Below are 27,712 nucleotides of genomic sequence, written 5' to 3'. Positions count from 1 at the left end.
AAAGAAGATTTATTTAGGTCCTGGTATGATTTTTTACTGTTTTTTTTTACTGTTAAGTCTTGGGATGGTTTTAGGCTCTTTTCTACTCCCGCCCTCCCCCTTTAAATAAAAAGAAACAGGTTCTCCTTTACAGGGGAGCTTCTCATAGGTCCTGAGAAGATTTATAACTATTTTGGGATAGAGTACCACCACCCTCAAGAGAAATCGTCCATAGAAAAGAAAATTTAATTTTTAAAAATCTAAACAATAAATAATGGTTATGAAATTCAACTCGCCAATCCTCTAGTACCCCTAGAAGTCTCTAGGGGGGTAGCTGCTAGTGTTATATAATGTGACAACAATCCTAGTGACCCATTGATCAGGGAGTAAAGAAACAACAACAAGGATGAGGACTGACCACTCCAGCATGTTCTCATAATAAGAAAAGTACCTAAGAATAATATTGATCAGCTACAATATTCCAAAGATCCATGCTCCTATAATTTACATTAACCCTATTTTTAGTGTCATATAAGATCTTATATATAAATAAATAATATTGTATTCTATTAAGAAAAATTCACACATAAGCTCTAGGGATATTAGAAGCTATTTTGTGGGAAGGTAGTTTATTAAAATTGAAGTCAAGATTGAGTAGGGGACTTTCAACCTCCTTTCCTTATTGATAAAGCTTAAAATCTCACAAGTTGCTGGTTTAAATGAGAGCTTTGTAAATGTCTAAGTGTGGTTTTAGGCTACTTTCCCCTGAGTCTGGGGTACAGGCAACTAGTTTAATGGATAAGAATAAGGGAATTTTAGATAAAAGTAAAAACTTGAAATTCTGACCTTCTCTTGAGTTTAAAAAGCTGCCAGAACTCTCTTACAATAAGAATAAACGTGACAGCAGCAATAGCAATGGAGCTGATGGTAATACTGTAGTCCAATCCAGGAACATCGTATACAGAATAACGTGTCACAAATCTCTGAACATTAGATAAACATGATTCAAGTATGAAAAATTTATATTAAAAGAAGTTGTTTTTGCAATCTTACATTTTTCAGTCCATTAAATCTCTCTCCCAAGAACACATAAAGAACAGCAACATACAGTAGATACACAATAAAATCTATAAAATATTTTGATGTAAGGAATAATAGAAAATGGTTCATAATTAAAAAAAATACTTTTAAGGTTTCTTAACCTATAATATATCCTCTTTTTAGATTATTGAGCTCCATCTCCAAGAAACTGCCAACAACAGGATGTTTCAACAATGGTCTGAAACAAAGTTTATCAAATAACTGCTTTTCTCTTTATTGTTAGAGGATTTTGATAATTGTCCGACCTGTATTTATCATTGTATGCAAAGAGTTCCAATCTCTTTGTATCAACTCTTCCTTTTTTTGTCTTTCCACCACTTTTAGATTTTTTCTCTTCTTCAAAAGCATTATCTAACTCCTAAATAATTATATTATTAAAAGTTTAAAATACCTAGCCAATATAAGTCATTTAAGGAGGCATTTAAGGATTCATCAAAAGATTCATCAAAAGATTCATCAAAAGATTCATCAAAAGATTCATCAAAAGATTCATCAAAAGATTCATCAAAAGATTCATCAAAAGATTCATCAAAAAAATCATCAAAAGATTCATTAAAAGATTCATCAAAAGATTAAACAAAAGATTCATCATTAATAGATTCATCAATATATTTATCTATAGATTCATCAAAAGTCATATCATTCATCATATTTACCTGTGCTTTTTGTTGTATTTGATCAATAGGTATGTTGTGAGGCACTTCAGATTTAACAAATTGATCAAACAAGATTGTGATGGTAAACTCTTCATCATCAACATCTTCTCCAGAGGTCTTCAAATTAGAAGCAGAAATATTAAGCTCAGTTTTTACAAATAAAAACTAGGACAATTTTATGTAAAGTGGTTTTGTGGTAAAAAAATTTAAAACTATATAATTGCAGAATTAACTATATGCAGATTTTTTTCTTATTATTTATTTCATTAAAATATGTGTCAAACTAAGTTTTAAAAACAGAACAAAATTTATACCTTAATGCATTCCTCAAAGAAATATTCTTCCAAAGTTCTGGGATGAACATTGACACTGCCTTGCGGGTTTCTATCCACTTTTCCTCCATTTCTAGATGGATAGATTAGTAGAATGATGTACTACCAGACAACTACCTGCCCCGAGTGGTAGAGACCTTTTTCGTCTGCTAGCAAATTGCTTTTTGTTCTCTGTAGGGATTCGGCTGTGTTTATATTTCCGACACTATTAGCTGATTTAAAATACCCAACACAAAATCGGGACAGGGTCCTTGTCATAAGGGGGGAGTTATAAGTAGCTCATACTATCACTATTAATGATTAGTAGATAATAACAAATGTAAACATAGATATAAAGATGGATAATTTTGGGGTAAGACTTTAACTCTGCCTTGGAGTTTTTTAAAACTTTCCTGGATAAAGTTTTCATATCATCATATTATATAAAGTAGTAAGGTTTTTTGTCTGTAGCTACCGCTGGATCAACATGGTTCTTCTCTACGATGTAGCTTCTAATAGGTAAAGTAAAGGTTTATAACTATTATGGGGGAGAGTACCACAAACAGCCTCCCAAGAGAAATTGTCCCCAATTTTTTCCTATCTTTAACTAAAATTAAAAATATTTTAGAGTGTCTATCATCACAAACACATATTAGAAAACAAACAAAATATTTTTCTTTTCAATGCATTTTCTTTGTTTGACCTTATTCCAGAAGAAAGAAGTTTATTTTCAAAGGAATTAAAACAAAGTATTTTTTTAACATTCATTATTCAAAATAAATTTTTTATTAATGTTAATTATAAGAGAAATGTGATTTTCAAGAATATAGTTTTAGAGAAACTGTCAATCTGAAATTCTTTCGTCGTTGTATCTGTAATTCGAAATAATAATATAATAAAGTTCGACCATATCTTATTATCAATATCTAATGCTGAAATTAAATCATTATAAGATGATATTTTTCTAAAAACCCTATTTTTTTTATGTACGTTAAATGTATAAGAAACCATAACTCCTAGGCTATAAGATTTACTATAATATGTCAGCCAATTTTATTAATGGTCAATTTTATTAATGGCATTTATTCAGTCTTGTATATCAATAAAACCATCCAAATTTTGTTTTTAAATTGATTTAACAAAAATAAATACTTTTTAAACTTTACTACTTTATTATGATTTAATTTTTTAGCAAAGAAGGATTATGAAATCTTAGGAATGTAGATTAAAATGTAAGGGATTGCTATTCTATAAAAAAAACTATATAAAAATGTAGTTTAATGAAATGCCCTGTCCCACAGGTGCAACCCCTAAAAATATACAGTTAGGGACACGAGACAAAAGTCGTGCGATAAATGGATGGAGCCATCATTACTTTTTCTAAAGAAGGTGTCCTAACTTTTGTGAATTGTTTTACATAGCTAGTCGGTGTTTTTAGTAAGTAATGTAAAATGATCAGTGGCGTGCAAAGCACTTTGTTTGGGGGGGGGCATTTTGAAGATTTTGTAAAATTTTGCCCCCCCCTAAATCAAAGTGCCCCGGGGGGGCACTTTGCTTTAGGGGGGGGCATTTTGATTATATATACTAATTTTAAATAAGGGCGTTTTAAGGGGGGGCACTTTGCTTTAGGGGGGGGCATTTTGATTATATATACTAATTTTAAAGGGCGTTTTAAGGGGTGGGATTATTTGATTATGGGCCTCCTAGTCCTTATCCCTTCTTCCCCATCCCTTCCCCCATCCCTATTTCCCATTTATATCCCCCACCTCTTCCCCCCCCCCATCTCTTCCCTCCCCCATCTCTTCTCCCCCATCCCTTCTCCCCACCCTGCAATGACCAAAGGAAAGGGAGCTAGAAAGCATCTTCGAAAAAATAGTACAGAAGATAAATTAACCTTCCCCCCCCCCCCCTCCACCACAAAACATTTTTAATGGGTGGAAGGGGATGTTATAAAATCTCATCAGGAAGGATAAATAACCCCATTAAAAAAAATTGGGGGGGGGGGGGGAGATAAAAACACTCATTTTGGAAATAATTTACCAAAAATTAACCTAATATGAGAAAATGATATCAAATATTTCTTTATTGTTTGACAACAAGGATGACAACATCTTTAAGTAGCAAAGCACAAAAAATCATTAATAAGAATACAGACAAGTAGATTTAAAGAGCATCTGTTGAAATAAATGTATATTTTAGGTAGAAAAAGTCACAAATCCTTTTTCCTGTATGTTGTGTGATGACAGTCAAAGTAAATTACATACTGGATGCTCGAAACAGCAAGAAATTTGATTTTTTTTAATATTATAATCCACAAAAAAATCTATTGTACCATAAAAACCAAAGATATGATGAACTGTGTAAAAAATAAAAAAAAATTACTTGTCCTTTCATTGTGATAAAAAGCAGAAACCATTTGGAAGGGCGTGAAGCGCAAATTTTTTTCTTCAAATATGCAGGGAGGGAGGGGTTTTTGGGCTATTAATTACACTAGTCCCCAATATTTCATAGCAGAAACCATTTGGAAGGGCGCGAAGCGCAAATTTTTTTCTTCAAATATGCAGGGAGGGAGGTGTTTTTGGGCTATTTATTACACTAGTCCCCAATATTTCATAGCAGAAACCATTTGGAAGGACGCGAAGCGCAAATTTTTTTCTTCAAATATGCAGAGAGGGAGGGGTTTTTGGGCTATTTATTACACTAGTCCCCAATATTTCAAAGCAGAAACCATTTGGAAGGGCGCGAAGCGCAAATTTTTTTCTTCAAATATGCAGGGAGGGAGGGGTTTTTGGGCTATTTATTACACTAGTCCCCAGTATTTCATAGCAGAAACCATTTGGAGGGGCGCGAAGCGCAAATTTTTTTCTTCAAATATGCAGGGAGGGAGGAGTTTTTGGGCTATTTATTACACTAGTCCCAAATATTTCATAGCAGAAACCATTGGAAAGGGCGCGAAGCGCAAATTTTTTTCTTCAAATATGCAGGGAGGGAGGAGTTTTTGGGCTATTTATTACACTAGTCCCCAATATTTCATAGCAGAAACCATTTGGAAGGGCGCGAAGCGCAAATTTTTTTCTTCAAATATGCAGGGAGGAAGGTGTTTTTGGGCTATTTATTACACTAGTCCCCAATATTTCATATAAAATTTTCTTATTTGTTGGCTCAACAACTTTGGGGACTTTAATGGAATTTTGATAGGTTGGTTAATTAAGTCGAGTTTCCATACATTTCATCCACTAATTGTAATCTATATAAGGTAATTTGTGTATCATCATTGGGGATGTACAAAATTTCTTTGGTAAAAAGTTTATATAATACAAAATAAAATACTTCCTATAACCTGGTTTGTTATGTTCAGTGAAAAAAGATTATAACCTAATTTCTACACTAATTAAAAAATTTGGTAAGGTTAAATGAATAGTAACTGTCTGTTTGGCGCGAAGCGCCAAAATTTTTTTTTGGAGTATTTCTTGATCTTTTTTTTTTTTTGGAAACTGGGATAGTTTTGCTTTTTGTAGGGTAGGGGGCAAAAAGGGGCATTTTTGTTGACCAGGGGGGGGCAAAATGGGGCATTTTTTAACATTTAGGGGGGGGCAGGGGGGGCGGTTGCTAGGGGGGGGCAGGGGGGGGCGTTTTGGTCGCTAGGGGGGGGGGCGATTGCCCCAAATGCCCCCTTCGGTTCGCACGCCACTGAAAATGATCCATAGAAATTATATCTGCAATCGGTTTTTTTGTAGACCTCTTATTTTTGAAGTAATTTAAGTTTTGAAAAAAAATTAAGTTGGTTTTAATGTACTAAAACGCAACAAAAAAAGAAAATTGCCATTATGAACAAAAATAGTAAGATCTTTAATTTGACACCTTACTTTTTAAATTCTGTAATTATTGAAAAAATCTATTTTGTTAAACACCGTTGAAAAAAAAAATTTGAACTTTGGGAGCTCGTCACTAATGGGTTAAAAAAATAACAAAAGTTAGGACACGTTCTTTAAAAATATTAAATCCATTTGACTGTACTAATATAAAACTTACCTGAGTAAAAATTTAGCAATTTCTTGGTTAGGATAATGCTTGGCATAATGTAGGGGCGTGTTGCCATAGGAATCAATTCTAGATAGATAGATAAATACATAAACAGATATATGGATTGGTAGATAGATAGATTGACAGAAATATATTAATTATTTAATTCTAGATAGATATTTAAAGAGATTGATAGATAGATAGATTGACAAATGTTTTGGCAATGAATAATGTTATGTAGGAATCAATTCTAGATAGTAAGATAAACATGTTAAGTAGATAAATTGATAGATGGATAGATAAACTATTCCATTTTTTTTATTCTTAGTCATAACAAATTAAACTATTTACAAACATTAACATTTAATTCACATGAAGTTAATAAATAATTTTATTCTAGTGATTACACACACACACACACAAACAGGCATCATGTTACTTTTATATAGGGAAAACAAATAATTAAAACCTACTAACCTATTTATCATAAGTTTCATACTGGTATGTATAAAGCCATTATTCTTATTAAACAAAGTATATATGGTATTCTCATTTACATATCCACTCTCATCTCCATGTACTAAGATCTTAATAGATAGATAGATAGAAAAATAGATAGATATATAGATAGATAACTATTATTCTTATTGAACAAAGTATATATGGTATTCTCATTTACATATCCACTCTCATCTCCATGTACTAAGATCTGAATAGATATATAGATAGATAGATAGATAACTATTATTCTTATCAAACAAAGTATAAATGGTATTCTCATTTACATATCCACTCTCATCTCCATGTACTAAGATCTTAATAGATATATATGTAGATACGGACACAATTTGTAATATAATTGAGTTATAGAGTAGCTTTGCTCCGAAGAAAAATGTCAAACTTAAACTTTTATTTTAAGGAATTATTTTTTGTGTCATGCTTAAGATTTAAATAATTACTAAACTGATTATGTTATTCAATTTAAGCAAGCTTTACATATGTCCAAAAATAGTTTCATGCTATTTTATTTATAGAACTAAAAATTGTGATGGTGTGGCCGTTTTTAAACACATTTTTTACCTCCCCCTTTGAATCCAAAGCCATTAGAACCTAGGGTTGAGACGCTCTATTATAAGATAATCTTGATTATCAAAAGTTTAAAAATATAAAGATATAATACCTTATTATAATATCCAGCTTTTAGTACAATATGTAGAATATTTTGTTGGAACTTATTTTCCACAAGAAAATTAGTATTTGTAACCATCTTGAACACATCTATGGCCAAATAATAGCCTCGTATAGCCGCCAATAACACGGGGGGAGTCGAACCTAAAACATTTAAATCAAGTAAAAATTTTAAATAACAGTTTTAAAGATCTAGATAGGTTTTTAGTTTTTAATTGCTCATTCTATGTAAACTAATTCTGTTATAACATAATGAAGAAAACAATCACTTGATGATAAGCCTTTTTTGTAAAAAAAACACAGACAGGTAGAAAGATAGATATACACATAACAGATAGATAGAAAGAAAGATAGACAGACACATATAGATAGAAAGTTATAGATAGATAGCCACATTTAGCTAGAAAGAAAGATAGATAGACAAATATAGATAGAAAGAAAGATAGATAGACACATATAGATAAAAACAAAAATGACAGATAGAAAGAAAAATAGATAGTCACATATAGATAAAAAGATAGATATATAGACACATATAGATAGAAAGAAAAATAGATAGTCACATTTGATAAAAAGATAGATATATAGACACATATAGATAGATAGAAAAATAGATAGACACATATAGATAGAAAGAAAGATAGATAGACACATATCGACATCAAAAAAGATAGATAGACAAATATAGATAGAATGAACAATAGATAGTCACATATAGATAAAAAAAATTTAGATAGACACATATAGATAGAAAGAAGGATATATAGATACGTTTAGCTAGAAAGAAAGATAGATAGTCACATATAGATACTATAGAAAGAAAGATATATATAGATAGAAAGAAAGATAGATATAGATAGAAAGAAAGCTAGATACCTGCTTGTGATCCTGCGACTGTATTTTTAGCAGCTGTGGCATTAGGGTCAGCTCCTTTTAGCAGCAACGTTTTTATTGTCTTAATACAAAATAGTGGTTTATTATTGATATTTTCATATTATATACAACGACACTATAACTTACTTAGTGATTGAAATTGCTTATATTAAGCTGGTATAAGAGGTAGACTTGAAATTTAACAAAGTTTTCTGGCCTCATTTTTGAATGAACTATAAATATCGGGGGGGGGGGGGTTTATCTTAGGTTAGGTCACATTCGGTACAGGGTAGCCCTAAAACATGAAGAAAAAAAAGTACCCACTCAACTCATTTTCAATTTATCCAAAAAATAAGATAATGGGTCTGCGCATAGGCGTCCAAGGGGGGGGGTAATGGGGCGATTACCCCTCCCCCAAACGATTTTGGGGGGGGTAAAAAAATTTGCGGCGCGCTTAGCGCGCCATTTTACCCCCCCCCCCTACAAAAATTTTTACCCCCCCCAAAATAAAAAGCTTGGACGCCCCTGGGTCTGTGCTCGCTAGGCACTTTGAAAGAAAGCTCCAATACGAGGAAATGTAATTTACTCGTCTGATGTGTGTAAAAGATAGACTTCTAAAAACGTGAAAGACCTCCTTAACCAATAAGCATCTTTTTCATAACTTGTTTTGTTTGTCCGTCTGTTCATAACGCTATGGGAAATTATGGATTTTTTATTTGTCTGGTATAAGATAGGCTTCTAAAACTTGTTCTAAAAATTTTTCTAATCTGACAAATGGTCAAATGTGGTGCTAAAAATTATATTGATAGAATTATTAAGAATCTTTACTTTCATAAAAAATTTTTTGTCTATTTGTAAATTTTAGGAAAACAAAATAGAAATTGTTTGAATTACTTATCGTTTATTATGACTTACAATGATAGGTAAATCTAAATTTTCTGAAAAAAAATTCTATAATTCTCAGATAAATTCAAATTTTATCAAATGGGATACATAATATACTTGGATATTATAACAGGAGAAAAATCTTTGTCAATTTAGGTTGCTAATATGAACATCACTTATTCGTCAGTTCGTTTATCCAGTATGAGGAAAGGGATGGGGTGAAAAGTATTGATGATGGAGATCGTTATTTTAGCTAGCTACAAGTTTCGTGATAATCTGGTGTAAGACTCAAATAATAATAAATCCACTTTTTATGAATTATAAAAATTGAATGAAAACTTACATCCGCTAATTTTCTGTGTAGAGTTATGCTAATCTGTTTTGCATTCCAGGACTAAAAATAGAAATAACAAGGATGACAACATCCATAAGTAGCGAAGCACAAACAAATAAATAAGAATTTAGATATTAGTTGTTTAAAGCATGTATATTAGGAAAAAATCACGAAACCTTTTCAACATTTGTTTTTAATTTCTTAATATTTATATTTCAGTACTATGACTAACAGACTGGCGGTCAAAGTAAATTACATACTGGATGCTTAAAACAATGGGAAATTTAATTTTTATATTTTTAACTACAAAAATTTAAAAAAAAACGGAACATAAACACCAAAGATAGGAGGAAAAATGTGAAAAATATAAAAATAGTCAAAAACCTGCAAAAAGGCAGTCTTACCGCTATTGATGTTTTCTTGAAACGACAGGAAATTTAATTTTGATATCTATAACTGAAAAACTTCGGAAATTGGGCCATAAACACCAAAGGTATGGAGAAAAATGTGAAAAATACAAAAAATAGCCTAAAACCTGCTTAAAGGCAGTCTGACCGTCATAGTTGTTTTCTTGAAACGACAGGAAATTTAATTTTAATACTATAATTGAAAATTTTTTGGAAATCGGACCATAAACACCAAATATATAAAGAAAAATGTGAAAAATACAAAAATAGCCTAAAACCTGCTAAAAAGCGGTACTACCGCCATTGATGTTTTATAGTTAATTGTGCTCCTTAATAATGGGAATGTTGTCAAAAAATTTCAGCCTTTTATCTTTTATAGGAGCCGAGAAAATCACGTTTCCCCCAAACTAAGATATACGGACATACGGACTTACGGACAGACGGACAGGCGGACGTTTCAAATTATAGAGTAGCTTCGCTACTAAAAATTATGAAAGATATCACACAAAGTACTTTCTTGATCCCCCCCTTCCCTTACTTTTCTACTTATATTGAAATTTGTCTAAAGTAATGTGAGGGAGGAGGAGTTTTTCGATTGTTTGTTGATCACTTTAGGGTAGGTTATATTGGGTACTGGGTAGCACCGCAGGGTTAGGTCACTGCAAGTATACGCAAGGGCTAAGCATAGGAAAAACTACCCCCGAAGTGAAAGAGAATAGTTATTTCTCGCATCGTATTATAAACAGCTTTCCGTGGATATAAAATGTATATTTATAAGATTAAAACCAGCTTTTTTAAAAGCCCCGAGATGCCAAAGGCTAGACAATTTTTTCGTATGGATGAGAACCGGTTTTAATCCACCGGAAATTAATAGTTACCAAAGTAGAAAGAGAGAAAATTTGGAAAACGAATGGATCATAGAGTAGCTTTGCTGTTAAAAGTGCAGCTTATATAAATTTGAATCTATTTATAATAAGTATGTATGTACATGTGAACATGCAGATATATAGGAAATGACCAATTATGTATTACCAACAGACACTAGGCTAGGGGTATAGAAGTTTAATTTTAATCATGCAACATTTCTGTTTTTATTTTTAACATATCTCTAAATAACGAATAGTTATATATAGCATCGCATTATGGACAGTTCCGCAGAGAGTAAAATGAAAAATTATAGTATTACTTTCAGTTTTGGTGTCCCCCAAAGGGTCAAATTGCCTAGCCAAACGGAGCAGGGATTTTAATTAATTTTTTTTGTAGAAAATTCTAATTAGAACTATGCGATCAATGATTTTTCAGTATCGACCAGAACCAGTTTTAATCAAGCGGAAATTATTAGGAGCCATACTAGGGGGGAGGGGGTAACAAAGAAATCGCCCCTAGGAAAAAATGCCCCCCCCCCCTAAAAAATTTGGTTTACTTTTATAAAACTAAAATTTAAAGTTGAGTTGGTTGACTCCCTTCTTTCATGGGCAACTAGAGGCCTCTATGGGCGTTTCCGGTAGTAAAACATATTTTTATTAAATTTTTTTGTTCTTTTTTTGGGGAGAAAATGCCTAAAAAACGAAGCAATAGATACATATTATACACATTCTAGTTTAAACAAAATATATTAGATAGTCATATTGACTGTCTCTATCTTTGATAAGAGGAAACCTATGAGTGTGTTCTGTTTAGTTTCAATTCTTAAATCTGTTTCATTGTATTACAGAAGCATAATTAAACCTTTAATATGACAGGGATATAAAGGGATAAGAATATGGCCGATAAATTGATGTACAATGTAATCCCAAATGATAGGACAAAATATACCTTCTGTACTATGAAGATTAAAATTAGTGGTTGGAACGTTCAAACACTTAACTTAATGAATCCACTAATCACTGAAGTTTCCAAAGTTTATATTTCAATAATTCATTTAAAGGGTTAAATTTTCTGTGAACCGGTTCTCAGACATATTGAAAATCAATTATCGCATCGTATTACAGACAATTTTCCACGAATTAATAGCAAAAATCATAAAATTAAAACCAGTCTGTTAGCCCGGGCCTTAGCTGTTTATAATACGATGCGATAAATAACTAATTATACATTTATAATAAACTTTGCTTAATATAATTAACAATTTTTATACATAAATAATAGTTGAATTTATTTTTGAATGAAATTTTGAGTCAAAGGAGAGGATGAGGGAAGTTAAGATTAAGAATTATAGAACAAAAGTTGGGCCCTAAAGCAAATTCAATTGTTTATTATAACTATTTTTCTATTATCTATTCATCTATTTATGCATCTATAATTTGAAATTGTAAGTACCGGAAAAGGGAAGAACACTTAATGGCTCTCATAATTATATGGACTCTGCATTTTTGAAAGCGTCGCTTCTCTATAATTTGCCTTTAGATTGTATTTGACTTAAACTTTTTAGCTATATAAGAGAGATAATTAACTAAAAGTTCTTTTCGTTTTCTTTTTTTTTCAACATATGTAATTCTTAACAATTTAGACTTTAAAACCATTGCCTATGGCTTTACTCATCTAGGCTTTATTGACGTCTTCGGGATAAAGGGGTGTTTACTGTTTATTTCCCTAATACTTTGAAACCCCACATTTTTACCCCCCCCCCCCTTCCCTTAAAATAAAAACTTGGACGCCCCTGTTAGGCTTTTATTATCAATTTTTTATACAGCTGCGCTGATAATGAAGTAAACATCCTTGTTAAAATGTACATATGCCATATAAATCTGTTTTAGAATGCAAGTACAGCAGGTGAATATAGACAACTAATAGAGGGAGGGAGGGGAGGGGACATTTGCAGTATAAATTATTATTTTACCCAAAGTTTAGTTAAACATTCAAATAAGGAATAAGAATGCAACAAGTTTATATACTTTATACTTTTGAATCAATATTCTGCTTATTAGGTTTTGACACTCTTCAAGTGTTTGTTTGCTGAATTCTGAGCTTCGCTTTTAAAGATGTTGTCAATGTCATCCTTGTTTAAGAATATATTGCTTGGAACATATTTAAATTCATCATTAATAAATTTGATTCGGAGATAAATTTGAAAACAAATAAACTCTCAAAAGACCCTTTAATAATAAGCAAAGAATTTAAACGGACACTTCTATAAATGACAAAAGTTTTGAATAGATCAAACGATTCTACCAAGCACAAACCTAGTAACAACATATGCAAAATAATTATTTTTACTCATAGTAATATTAAAGAGAAAGTTATTTTATAATAAAACTAGCGGCTTCGCCCCTAGCCTCTAGGGGCTTTGCCCTATATAGTTTTGGGAAGTCAACCCTCCTTAATAGAAATATTCAAAAAATTATTCTTTGTTTAATTACTCTGTGGTAAAATTAAACCCAGGTTGTGTGCTTTATGCACAAAAATTTTAATTTGTACAAATTAAACCCAGGTTGTTTGCCTAATACACAAAAATTTCAATTTGTAAAAATTAGACCTAGGTTGTTCGCATACACAAAAATTAAAATTAAAAAAAAAATATTTTGATTTTTTTTTCGGGGGGGGGGGATTCATGGGGGCTTCGCCCCATGTTGCAGTGGGGTTCCCCCACCCCAATTACTGGTTTTTGTTTAAAAAAAAATTTTATAAAAATTTTTTTGAAGTGGGGATTTTTTAATTTTTTTAGGGGTTGGGGTGTCCCACCCCCCAAGAAAATAGCTTAAAACCACCAGAGGACCAGTAGGTATATTCCTAGAAGGGTAGAGCCCATTTGATCAGCAGTTACTGAGATTTTACAAAAAAAATGTAAAAAAAAATTTTGGGGGTTGGATTATTTTTATTTTTGGGGGGGTTGGGGGTGTCCCACCCCCCAAGAAAATAGCCTAAAACCACCACAGGACCAGTAGGTATATTCCCTGAAGAGTAGAATCCGATCGGTTCAGTGGTTACCGAGATCTTAAGGGACAGACAGACAGACGGACAGACGGTCAGACGGACAGACGGACAGACGGACAGACATCAAGCTACTTTGTATTATAGATAATCAATAAAGTAATTTCCCTTTCAGTGAAGACCTAAAATTATATTTCCTTTAATTTTCCTTTAATATATATTTTTTCATCTAAATTTATCTATTTTATATGTATCTTTCTGTTTATCAATCTGTGTATATATATTTTTATCTGCCTAACTATCTATCTGTCTGTCTGTCTATCTATTTATTTATCTATCCATCTGTCTATCTATTTGTCTATCTATATGTCTATCTATATGCTATCTATCTGTCTATCTATTTGTCTATCTATCTGTCTATCTAACTAGAAGTCTATTTATTTATCTATCTAAACGTTTATATATTTGTCTATCTATTTGTCAATCTAAACGCCTATCTATCTGTCTCTCTATTTGTCTACCTATCTGTCTATCTATCTGTCTATCTATCTGTCTATCTATCTGTCTATCTATCTGTCTATCTATCTATCTATTTACATGTCTATCTATCTGTCTATCTATCTGTCTATCTATCTGTCTATCTATCTATCTATCTATCTATCTATCTATCTATCTATCTATCTATCTATCTATCTATCCATATATCTATCTATCTATCTATCTATCTATCTATCTATCTATCTATCTATCTATCTATCTATCTATCTATCTATCTATCTATCTATCTATCTATCTATCTATCTATCTATCTATCTATCTATCAATCTATCTATCAATTTATCTATCAATCTATCTATCTATCTATCTATCTATCTATCTATCTATCTATCTATCTATCTATCTATCTATCTATCTATCTATCTATCTATCTATCTATCTATCTATCTATCTATCTATCTATCTATCTATCTATCAATCTATCTATCAATCTATCTATCAATCTATCTATCTATCTATCTATCTGTCTACCAAAGAACTTTATCTTCTTTGCTGCCTATATATCTGTCTATCTATCTGCCTATCTATTTGTCTATCTATCTGTCTATCTATATGTCTATATAGCTGTCTATCTATCTGTCTATCTACCTGCCTATCTATTTGTCTATCTATCTGTCTATCTATATGTCTATATATCTGTCTATCTATCTATCTTTCTATCTATCTATCTATCTATCTATCTGTCTGTCTGTCTATCTATTTATTTATCTATTCATCTGTCTATCTATTTGTCTATCTATCTGTCTATCTATTTGTCTATCTGTCTGTCTATCTATCTGTCTATCTATCTGTCTATCTATCTGTCTATCTATTTGTCTATCTATCTGTCTATCTAACTAGAAGTCTATTTATTTGTCTATCTATCTGTTTATCTATCTAGACGTCTATATATTTGTCTACCTATCTGTCTATCTATCTGTCAATCTAAACGCCTATCTATCTGTCTATCTACCTGTGTATAAATCTGTCTATATGTATGTCTATCTATCTGAATATCTATCTCTGTCTGTATTTATATATTTTTCTAAATAAAGTCATGGTTGTCAACTAAAATCTTCCTGAAAACTGCATAATATCTGCAACAGAGTCATGGTTGTCAACTAAAATCTAACTGAAAACTGCATAATATCTGCAACAGAGTCATGGTTGTCAACTAAAATCTACCTGAAAACTGCATAATATCTGCAACAAAGTCATAGTTATCAACATAGAATCTGCCAGAAAACTGCATAATATCTGCAACAATGTCATAGTTGTCAACTAAAATCTACCTGAAAACTGCATAATATCTGCAACAGAGTTATAGTTGTCAACTAAATTCTACCTGAAAACTGCATAATATCTGCAACGGAGTCATGGTTGTCAACTTTTTGTATGAACTTTTGTTCAGCAATCTCTCACTTTTACAACCCAGTTCCTAAAAAGTTAATTGAATATCAATCATTTGTTAGTTTATACATTAACATCAAAGAACATTTTATTGGTCATTATATTTAATTTTTGATTAACCAACCCATGAAATTTTCCCCTAGTCATCTCAATCAAAATAAAGCTCCTAATACCTATCATAAATTTTTGATAACCCTTTAATTAATTTTCTTTCTAATATCTATCCCTACTCTCTGAGTAAATCCCTGAAGTAGGTCATTATTTATTTTTCTTTCTAATATCTATCCCTACTCTCTGAGTAAATCCCTGAAGTAGGTCATTATTTATATTTCTTTCTAATATCTATCCCTACTCTGTGAGTAAATCTCTGAAGTAGGTCATTATTTATATTTCTTTCTAATATCTATCCCTACTCTCTGAGTAAATCCCTGAAGTAGGTCATTATTTATTTTTCTTTCTAATATCTATCCCTACTCTCTGAGTAAATCCCTGAAGTAAGTCATTATTTATTTTTCTTTCTAATATCTATCCCTACTCTCTGAGTAAATCCCTGAAGTAGGTCATTATTTATATTTCTTTCTAATATCTATCCCTACTCTCTGAGTAAATCCCTGAAGTAGGTCATTATTTATTTTTCTTTCTAATATCTATCCCTACTCTCTGAGTAAATCCCTGAAGTAAGTCATTATTTATTTTTCTTTCTAATATCTATCCCTACTCTCTGAGTAAATCCCTGAAGTAAGTCATTATTTATTTTTCTTTCTAATATCTATCCCTACTCTCTGAGTAAATCTCTGAAGTAGGTCATTATTTATTTTTCTTTCTAATATCTATCCCTACTCTCTGAGTAAATCTCTGAAGTAGGTCATTATTTATTTTTCTTTCTAATATATATCCCTACTCTCTGAGTAAATCCCTGAAGTAAGTCATTATTTATTTTTCTTTCTAATATCTATCCCTACTCTCTGAGTAAATCTCTGAAGTAGGTCATTATTTATTTTTCTTTCTAATATATATCCCTACTCTCTGAGTAAATCCCTGAAGTAGGTCATTATTTATTTTTCTTTCTAATATCTATCCCTACTCTCTGAGTAAATCCCTGAAGTAAGTCATTATTTATTTTTCTTTCTAATATCTATCCCTACTCTCTGAGTAAATCTCTGAAGTAGGTCATTATTTATTTTTCTTTCTAATATATATCCCTACTCTCTGAGTAAATCCCTGAAGTAGGTCATTATTTATTTTTCTTTCTAATATCTATCCCTACTCTCTGAGTAAATCCCTGAAGTAAGTCATTATTTATTTTTCTTTCTAATATCTATCCCTACTCTCTGAGTAAATCTCTGAAGTAGGTCATTATTTATTTTTCTTTCTAATATATATCCCTACTCTCTGAGTAAATCCCTGAAGTAGGTCATTATTTATTTTTCTTTCTAATATATATCCCTACTCTCTGAGTAAATCCCTGAAGTAGGTCATTATTTATTTTTCTTTCTAATATCTATCCCTACTCTCTGAGTAAATCCCTGAAGTAGGTCATTATTTATTTTTCTTTCTAATATCTATCCCTACTCTCTGAGTAAATCCCTGAAGTAGGTCATTATTTATATTTCTTTCTAATATCTATCCCTACTCTCTGAGTAAATCCCTGAAGTAGGTCATTATTTATTTTTCTTTCTAATATCTATCCCTACTCTCTGAGTAAATCCCTGAAGTAGGTCATTATTTATTTTTCTTTCTAATATCTATCCCTACTCTCTGAGTAAATCCCTGAAGTAGGTCATTATTTATATTTCTTTCTAATATCTATCCCTACTCTGTGAGTAAATCCCTGAAGTAGGTCATTATTTATTTTTCTTTCTAATATCTATCCCTACTCTCTGAGTAAATCCCTGAAGTAGGTCATTATTTATATTTCTTTCTAATATCTATCCCTACTCTCTGAGTAAATCCCTGAAGTAGGTCATTATTTATTTTTCTTTCTAATATCTATCCCTACTCTCTGAGTAAATCCCTGAAGTAGGTCATTATTTATTTTTCTTTCTAATATCTATCCCTACTCTCTGAGTAAATCCCTGAAGTAGGTCATTGTTTATTTTTCTTTCTAATATCTATCCCTAGTCTCTGAGTAAATCCCTGAAGTAGGTCATTATTTATTTTTCTTTCTAATATCTATCCCTACTCTCTGAGTAAATCCCTGAAGTAGGTCATTATTTATTTTTCTTTCTAATATCTATCCCTACTCTCTGAGTAAATCCCTGAAGTAGGTCATTGTTTATTTTTCTTTCTAATATCTATCCCTAGTCTCTGAGTAAATCCCTGAAGTAGGTCATTGTTTATTTTTCTTTCTAATATCTATCCCTAGTCTCTGAGTAAATCCCTGAAGTAGGTCATTATTTATTTTTCTGCACCATCCAGGGATTCTGAGATAGGGCAGTAAGAGACTAATCAATCTGTCCCGACAAAGCAGCTTATTGTGCCTAATAAGAATGACGCCATACAATACAAATGACCAATATGACAGGCAGTCCAGTATACATTTATATTTAACCAATAGTAATATGTATATTGGTAATCATTGCTTATTTGTATTGTATGACGTCATTGTTTTATTAAGCACTATAAGCTGCTTCTATTTCGACCAAAAAGAAATAAAGCCAAAACCGCAGACAAGTCGCTCTTTCTAAAAAAGGTCCGGCTTACAAAACTGGTATTAATTTTATGATATTTATTTAATATTCGTGGAAAATTGTTGATAATACGATACAATACATGATTTTTCAATGCGGTTGAGAACCGTTTCCAATTCATCGGATATTAATCGGATTCGAAGCCATACTGGAAATTATATCCCCGTAGTTCCTGGTAACAACAAAACTAATTCCATTAGCATTTTTAGTTAATTTAATTAAGTTGCATTACAATTCAATTTTAGTTCAAACTTTGTTTTAAATTACTTCTATAATCTATAAATGCAGGAAGGGAGGGGACATTGGGCTGTTTATTACACAAGTCTCCAATGTTTTATAATACTTATTTGCTGGCTTAATAACTTTGGTGACTTTTATTGAATTTTTAGTGGCTAGTTCATTTGAGTTTCCAAACTTTTCAACCATTAATTGTAATTTACAAAATTGGTAATTTTGTGTATCATCATTGGGGATGTACATTAGTTTATCGGCCCAAGTCTTATCCCTTTATATCCCTAAGTAAAAGTCACTTAAAGAAAAACGATTTTGCCTCCAATATTTTCATTGGCCATAACATCATTGGTCATCAAAACAATGTTACCAAAATTGAAATAAAAAAAAACATTAATACGTTAGGTCCTTACCTCAAAGGCTTATTTTTAATGAATTTAGTACTAACAAATAAGGTGGTTGGATTGTTCCTACTGGCTGCTCCTATTCTTTCAATTAATTTCTTTCTATATTTATTACATCTGTCTATATAACAAGAAAGTCTACCTTGTCAAAATCCAGTTTCAAGTCCTTCTGTTTGATGATGAGAGAAAGGCAGTCTAAATTATTGATAGATATAATTCAGTTCTTTTATGAGGCATATAGGAAACTTATAGAAAAACATCCAGTTTTTTTTTAAGTAACTTTAAAATATGTCTCTTGTTATCAGTTTTTAGGCAATGCATATTTGTTTTTTTAGGACTAGGTTCCATTTTAGGAAAGGTGCTAGATTAATATTTATGTATTGTATTCATACATCTAATGTTAATAGTCCAATGTTGATATTCTTCTTTTATTTTTTTTTCTAGATCAAAGTTTGGTAGAACGGAAGGAGAAAAGCTATCTTAAATTTCAGAATCAAATTATATCATTCCTAAGACTTCTTCTATATTTTTCTCCAGAGTTTCATCTGATATCTAAATTAGAAAATACAATCAGATTGAGAAGCTAGTATCAACCCTCCCAGTAAAGTTAAGGGGGTCTTACAAACCCTCCAAAGGGTCACCCAACCTAAACCTCCATCGACAGGGGGTCTAAACACCCCCCCCCCCCCTCCTATTATAGCCAATATAAGTGTCAATTTTACTTCGCGCGCCAGTTTACAATTGCATTAAAAAAAACGTTTATCTTATCATTTTTCTCCACATGCATGTCAGAATAAATCACAATAATGATGTTCTGAAATTTATCTAGCTAGGAAATTAGCTATTATGTTTTGCACCCGACTGAATAGCTGTCCCAAAACCCAATAATTCGTTGTTTTAACAAACAGACATCTTACTACTAAGAATAACCCATTCCTTAAAATACTGAATGTAATATTTATCACTTTGGAATATTAGTTTTTTGCAATGATGCTGTGAGTATTGGTGCAAAAAATGGGGACATGATTCCAGTGACGTCATATTTTTCTTTCCCGAAAAAGGGAAGGGGGAAGAAAATCTCTTCAAAAGAGATGGGGAAAACCCCCTTTTCTCCCATCTATTTTTTTCTTCCCCCCTTCCCTTTTTCGGGAAAGAAAAATATGACGTCACTGGAATCATGTCCAAAAAAATACACTTATTCTTTGTTAATAAGAAACAAACATACCTTTGTTGGTCTATTTTCTTTGGATAGATTTTGTAGATGTGCAGAATCCAGAAGTAACACCATTAGAATATGAACAGCTGTTAATCCATTGTCATTTGCCGCGTTTACATCAGCCTATACAATATTGATTGATTGATTGAAAACCAATAGCATTTTTAAAAACGAATCTTTTTTATAATTAGGGTCGGTCCGTCCGGAACAAATAGTTTTTTCGTTAATTTAGGCATGTTTGGAATGTTCTATTGATTTAAAACTTTGCATGGTGATTCTTGTGGTTGTTAGGTACGATATAGATAGCGTAGCAACTCTACAATCAATACAAGTATGTCATTACGTCTATTTTAAACTTGTTGATTTTTAACTTTTTTAACACCAAATTTTATGTGATACCTTAAGTGATTTATGGTATCTGATATTTGGAATACTGATTCCTAGGACGATAAAGTACAAAGTTGTCAAACAATGCCGCACACAATTATACAATAGACAAAAGAGATAGACAATTTATGGATTATAATTCAATTTACACGTAAAATATGAAGCTCCTTATAGTGTCTTGTATTCATAAAAAAAACTTTTAGAATCACTGCTGGAAGGTGTTTAGAATCCTTTGCTCTCTTTCGTATGAAATATTCATAGAAACTAAAAATTTAAAGGAATGATACTGAAAGTAATGATTCCTACCTTATTATCTGGATACTTGAGAAGTAGAGAGATATCATGAAGATTTCCGTCCTCAGCAGCTGAATGCAATGGTGTAGTTTTGGTTACAGAATTCACATATTTTGCACTAGCACCATTCTAAATTAGGAGTAGTTACTCATCACCGCATGTTATAGACAGCTTTCCGTAGATATTAAAGTGGAAAATTTTAAAATTAAAATTAGTTTTGTGAGCCTTGAGGTGCTGGGCTAACACAACTGGTATTAATTTTATGATTTTTATTCTAATATTCGCGGAAATATAAAATATTGCCAAATATATGGCCATAAATGTTAGCACTATTCAAAAATGGCCTTAAAGGCCTCTGACTCTTTTGAAGCACATGTGAAATAAAGAAAAAATTATTTTCTCCAGCTCAAGATTTCTTATAGGGGTTTCTTTCATTTTGATCTATGATATTAAAAAAGACAAATAATGTGAAGTGGGTCTTCCCCAATAAAAGGGCTTACAATAGACCTTACTAAATAGAATGCATAAGAACGTGAAATATCATGAAGGGTATTTTATACCTGGGCTGTTCATTGAGAATATAAAAACCTACCCAGGAATGATAAGTTTTTATTTAACTGTTTTAGAGTTTTTAAGAGCAAATATACAGCAAAGCTGGTAGTAATCTTTTAGATTAATCTGCAGCACATGAAAGAGGGGATTTTCCGGTATGGCTGAGAACTGGTTCTAATCCACCAGAGATTAATCGGTTTGCGAAATTATTACTAGCATCGTATTATGTCCAATTTTCTACAAATATAAAAATGTATAATAAGATTAAAACCAGTTTTTTTAACCCAGGCCTTCCGCATCTCAGGCCTAAAAAAATTGGTTTTAATATTATAATGGTACATTTTATATCCTTGTAAAGCTGTTTATAATACGATGCAAGAATAACTTTGCCGCCATGACCTACCTTGAGTAAAGTTTCAATATACTCAGTTGTGTCATGATCATCCTCGTCTATAGCAAGCTGGAGCAGTGTCTTATGACCAGACTGAAATACAAAATGTCCCTTTCGTGGCAATGCCTCTTTAGGGGCGACTCGTCGTATATTCACATTAACTTTTGAGTTTTAGGTTAGTTTAAGTTAGGTTTAGGTGTTTGCCCTGCAGGGTTATGCAATTGGCCCCACAGGATTAGAGCCCCCTGCAGGGGCTAGAAATAGGGAAAAACTTCTATAAAATAAGACGAAACGCCCCTTATGAGGCGTTGCCACGATAGGGACTATAACCCTTTTTTCTTTACGCAAGTGGGTTTTATTTTGTAGCTGAGGCGCCGCTGCTGAGCCCTGGCTGTTTCAATAGACAGTTGTCCAAGAGAAGACATTAAAAGAGAAAAAAACTTATGTAAAATTGCAGGAAATTAAATATTTTCCAGAAAACTAAATTGGAACTTTGAAGAGTGCCAAATTCTTTGAAAGGAAATCTTCAGGATTAGATTTTTAGACATCCATAGAAAAATAATTGTAGAATCTTTTTTTTGAGTTTTTTAAAAAAATATTTTTTTTTATTTAGTGTCGATCTAAAGTTCATGCTGTTTATTAAACATTTGCAATGAGGTTTGATAATTATCATATAAAGCTAATAGTTTCAGGAAATCATGAAAAAAGATTCATGACAATAAAATATTAAAGATCAAGTTCCTAGGTGGCATTTTATCTAATAAATATCATTCAAGTTATGTTCAAAATTGCATTTTTCAAAAGTAGTTGACTAAAAAGAAAATTGTGAAAGAAAATACAGACCAAAAGCTAGACGTATAAAGTAGTTTGCCAACCAAAAATCTAAAATGCTCCATTAAAAGTTTGGGAAATGATTAAAGAATTCTAAAAATTCTTTTTTGCAGACTTATACATATCAATTCTTCTCCAATCCTTTTAACTTTTTTATCTGATTTCCTAGGACCTCTTGAAAGCAAAGCATATTTATGGTAATTCTGTTCGTAAAAGATAGCGAGTAATGATCAGTAAAAGATGTGCATGCTGTTTTAATCCTATTGATTTCACATTGTGAATGTTAGGCGTTGCAACTCTATAATCATGTCAATAACATCTGTACGCCGCTTTGAATTGGAAAGTTGTATGTTTTTTTTTTCTTTCTGACAATTTACCCAAATTATTAATCATAACTTGATTTTTGCACGGTGAGGTACTATGATATATGATTAACATAATTATAATTTAGTTAAAAATGAAAGTAAGTAAACATTTGAGAAAGTCTGAAGTAGAATTAGAAAGAACTTTTGTTCAAGCTACATTTGTTACCGTGTACGTTTAACTGTTAGGCCAAAAAAGAATTAGATGTATAATAAGAAACATGAGCTTATAGAGCATGTCAAAGGGAGCTTTTCAGCAAAACCCTTACGTCTTCATTATATTGATGGTTGAGATCATATTCAACTTCAAGAGCAGCTCCGATTAGATCTTTAAACTCCTCGAGTTCATTGTCTTCCAGACAGCGAGACAGCTCAACCTGAAAAAAAGTTTTTATTTAATTTATTTATGACAACTTTTGTTACACTAAAACTTCTAATTTTAAACATTTACAAAAACAGCTTGCTTTATTGCATCAGGATCCATGTCAGATAGGAAATAAACGTCTATGGTAGAGCTCGAGTTCTCCAACCGTAGAGTGTTTAAAACTCATAGTGCTCCAATAACCCTAATCATGAAATAGTTTTATTTAAATGGATATATATAGAGAAACTTACATGAGAGCTTAATTATGATTATTGGAGCAGCTCTGCTACTTTTATTACATACATCTTTAAAATCTTTCACATACTTAGCTTAACCAAAAGTAAAGTAAGCTTTGTAATTGGAATTATAAATAAATCTTCTATTATGACAAACCGACAGTCAGAGTAAAAATTTAGTAGCTTTACTCTAAAATTTTAGCCTAATATTTTAGGGGGACTTCTTTACCTGTAAAAACAACATGTTTATACAAAATTATCAGGAAAAACTTATTTCGAAATATGTACACTTTGTTGAATTTACCTTCGAGGAAAAGTCAACCTTAATAGGGAGGGAGAGGGCAATGAAGTTTTAATAAATGCTTCATGTCTTAGTTCCTCATTTTTTAGGGGATTATAAGACATATAATTAAAGCAAAGATTATTTACAATGCATTGTCATGTGTTAAAACATTACAGTAAAACAATAGAGGGGGAAGGGGTTAGATAACTGTATGTCCCCACCCCGTAGACCCTCTGCCGAATTTCAATTGGGTCTTTGAAAATCAGCCAATAGCGTCGGGAATATTAATACAGCCAAGTTATTACAAAAGAGAAGAAAGCAATTTGCTAGGAGACGAAACAGGTTCCCAACATGTCTGGGTTATGCATCTATATTTACAGATTTATTATAAAACAATGTTGTACAAATGTCAAAAAACTTCAGGAAGACCCAGAAAAAGAGTTTATTATTTTAGCAACTCTATACCCCTTCACAATGGGAAAAAAGTTTAATAAAGCAGAAATAAAAACAAATTTTATTTGATAGTGGCTATTTCCTATACAATTATTTATTAATAGAAATCACATTTTTTTTATTACTCAGTGGTTGATTGAATGATATTATAATTGCAGTCAAATTGATTTGTTTGCTGATCTAATTAAATTATTTTAGAAGACATACAAATTTGACCATAAACCCAAAATCCAGAGGTGAGGTCTTAAAAAACCAAGAATCGCTGAATCGGCTATGATGCTATGATAGCCAGATAACAAAATTTTATTTTAAAGAAAAGTGTTCTAAATTCATAGAAGGGTTATTAACATAAGATTTTATTTAATTTTTGTAGATTTTTTATATGATTTTGAAAGAGTTTTTAGAAAAACAATTTAGGTGATCAAGCTACAATGACTGATTTAGCGATCCTATCTTTTTAAAGAATCCATCTCAGTTGTTTTATCTGTAACTTTGTAAATTTGAAACTCCAACAAAATCCCTGTGTGTATTTTCCCCTTGTTCAAATTGTTTTATTTTATTAAAGAAAATATTTCAATCAAAAATGAGTTTGAAAGTGTTTTGAAAGTCTCTGTTTAGCCGCCTAAATTTTTTAACGTTCACTTAAAACTGGAAAAATATTTTTTTAGCCTTAAGGACGGGATACACCACGTGATCTTATTTAATTATATCTTGTTTAATGCTCTGCGTGGTTATATGGTCATACGTTCTTCAGACAACCAACAATTTGATTGCACGTACTAAGTCCTAACTTTGAATGGTAAGGAGTTGCGCCTGTTTTGGGCCAAGGCATTCCCCCTACATTAACTATTTATGTCGCGCACCTGACATAGCATCAGTAGAAACCATTATCAACGTTTTTAGTTATGGCACGGTTGTTAGGCCAGGATTCGAACCCATCACCTTGACATCGAGTGGATGCGCTGGTTTTCTTATTTGTTGTTTAATACCATAAAATTTTCTAGGAAATATTTGTATTTTTAATGAGAAGGTAATTGGCTATTTCAGAAGGAAATGCAAACCGATATCACATTTAAGTCATGATTAGGATAAACACTTTGTATTACTTAAGGATACTTTTTCCTTGTTTGCTAATTGTTAATATTGCCTGTATTGTATAAATACTATATCTTGTCTTGTCAGTCAGACAGACAAGGGGCTAAAAAGGGGAATATAAAACAATTTGGCCTGATAATTCTACAAAGAAATTGAATAACATTTATAACTCATGCAGCTGTTTGGTCTGTCAGGCAGTCTGTATGCAGTATAGGATCTTTAAAAATGATGTACTTCTTGGTTTCCTTTTTCAAAGCCCTGTATGGATTAAAAGCTAGAAAAGCCATCCTTTACAAAATGTCTTCTGTTTTAATTTAAAATGGCTTGCCAGTAATTTTATTTTATTAATGGGGGTATTCTATAAAACAAAGTCAAATATTTTTTTACAGGGAAGCAGCACATGGATTTTTTATTTTTCGGGGAGTTGGTCAATCCTCCTAAAAAAAAGTAACAATTTAACCTTGAAAAGTAAACAAAACTAACACATCCTACTTGTTGAATATTGTGTAATAACAAGCATATAAAAGATAGAAATTACTCTACTTTTTTTCTATCTGACTTGCAAAACACGAAAATGTCAAATTCAAGAGTGAAAAGGAATAACCATCAAGAATTTTTCTATTTTTTGATAAAATATTAAATTTGATTAATCTACATTAAAAGATAGAAGATGTTGAAAAGGCCTCGGCAGCTGTGAATTACGACTGCGAATTTGCTGCTACAGAATTACAAATAAAGCAACCGACTGCTGAGGCTGAACATTTGTGAAAATAGCCCAACTGCAGTTAAATATTTTGTAAAATGAGAAGCTCTTTATAACGCCTTTTAAAAAGTTGATAAAAAAGTATCCTGAATTACGTCATATTAGAATAGTCAAATGTCATCCTTTTACCAGCTTTACAAGTCAAAATAAAATTCAAAATCATTACAAATAACTTTTTACTTAAAAATGAAAATCAACGGAATAAGGGCGAGTTGTGTAAACTACGCTTTCAACTTTGAATTAACATTATTTTTCAGACAGATGCATAATCCATTTAACTACTGGGGCTGTAACATTTAAATAGCTACAGTCATCTCTTTTTTTCTTGGACATATAAAATTTAGCAATTAAACATGGCATAGGTTGACAACAACATCTATAATACATTATCAAGCACAATTACGTCCAGAATTAGCACAGTCAGGGCAAATTAACAATATTTTATAAGGAAAAAGAAAAGTAAAGTTTTATATCCTTATAATAAAGTGACAGGATGTGTGTTTGTCTGTCTGTGTTTCTGTTTGTCTGTACCGAAGGATTACGCTAACCGCTGAACTGATCGAGTTCTCCTTAACAGGGTAGCTTCTCTTAGGCCCCGGGAAGGTTTATAACTAATAGAAAAAAATTTACAATGGGTTTGTGGGGGGGGGGGGGGAGGGTCGACCCCCCACCCTCCCCTCCAAATCTTTTTTTTTACCTAAAAAAAATATCTTAATTTAAAAAAATAGGTTTTGGGATTTAATCCCCTTCCTCCTCAAGTGCCCCTAGGGGCGTAGCCGCTAGTAGTTAAATAAAGTAAAAGTAGATTTTTTATAGAGTTGGTGGAGTTTCCTCCCCAAAAATAGATGAGAACCAACCCGAAACTTTCAAGAAGCAGCAATTTTAAAGGAGAGCTAGGACATTTAAAGATATTTTAGAAAGATGCACAGCCAATGAAACACACAAACATCCTAATTTTATATAAAGCTCTAAGACTCAATCTTAAATTGTTTTATATGTATGTATATTTATTTTGAAAAAAAACATGAAACAAACTTTAAATTTATGGCTTTTTTACATTTATAATAGATAGGAATTTTTACGTATTTTATAGTTGAGTGTCAATTATAAAATCTTAATTTTTAAAATTGTATTTTTTATTAAGCAATACAAATATTTCAGAGGCAATAAAATTTAATTTACCATTGGTTTGTGGTCAATTTACCATTGGTCAGAAACAGTAGACAGATTTTATTTCACATTATCATAGCGCTCTTTTTGGAGGGGTAGGGGGGCAAATTTTTTTTGACTTTTATTTATTTTATTTGGGGCGTGGGGTGGAGGAGTTAAAAATCTTGATATGGGAGGTAATTCAACTGTAGGGTCTTGTATAATTTCACGAAAAAAATGGACGGGTGTATAATCAACCTTTGACCTCCCACCCCCTTGTATGTCCTTGATTTGCATATCCAAAAATTGGCAATTTATAGAGTAGCTTCGCTACCAAAAAAAATACTTACTGCAAGTTTGTTGTGACTGATGGGTCGTTTTGGCATTTTTAAACCTTTTTCTACATTTCTGAAAAAAAATACAGAGCTTAACAGCCG

At 31.6% G+C, this 27,712-nt stretch overlaps 1 protein-coding gene across 1 annotated transcript; it reads right to left on the bottom strand.

Annotated features, from left to right (window-relative positions):
- Nucleotides 1-446: 446 nt before the first annotated feature.
- On the bottom strand, nucleotides 447-27,679 carry LOC145330467 (uncharacterized). Its single transcript, XM_080175100.1, has 20 exons — nucleotides 27,626-27,679; nucleotides 23,202-23,309; nucleotides 21,752-21,832; nucleotides 20,809-20,925; nucleotides 20,125-20,238; nucleotides 19,413-19,451; nucleotides 19,042-19,098; nucleotides 15,510-15,602; nucleotides 9,360-9,410; nucleotides 8,135-8,213; nucleotides 7,251-7,402; nucleotides 6,548-6,657; nucleotides 6,080-6,157; nucleotides 2,051-2,141; nucleotides 1,737-1,853; nucleotides 1,326-1,438; nucleotides 1,182-1,258; nucleotides 1,033-1,106; nucleotides 826-962; nucleotides 447-450 (listed from the first exon to the last, which is right to left on the bottom strand). The coding sequence occupies exons 1-20, from the start codon at nucleotides 27,659-27,661 to the stop codon at nucleotides 447-449; spliced, it is 1,728 nt and encodes a 575-aa protein (XP_080031226.1). The 5' UTR covers nucleotides 27,662-27,679.
- Between the last annotated feature and the right edge of the window lie 33 nt (nucleotides 27,680-27,712).

This window comes from Acartia tonsa, chromosome 10 (assembly GCF_053477335.1).
Source record: "Acartia tonsa isolate MP-2025a chromosome 10, ASM5347733v1, whole genome shotgun sequence".
NCBI lineage: Eukaryota > Metazoa > Arthropoda > Copepoda > Calanoida > Acartiidae > Acartia > Acartia tonsa.
Note: the sequence above shows the minus strand (reverse complement) of the source record. Positions and strands in the feature narration are given on the sequence as shown.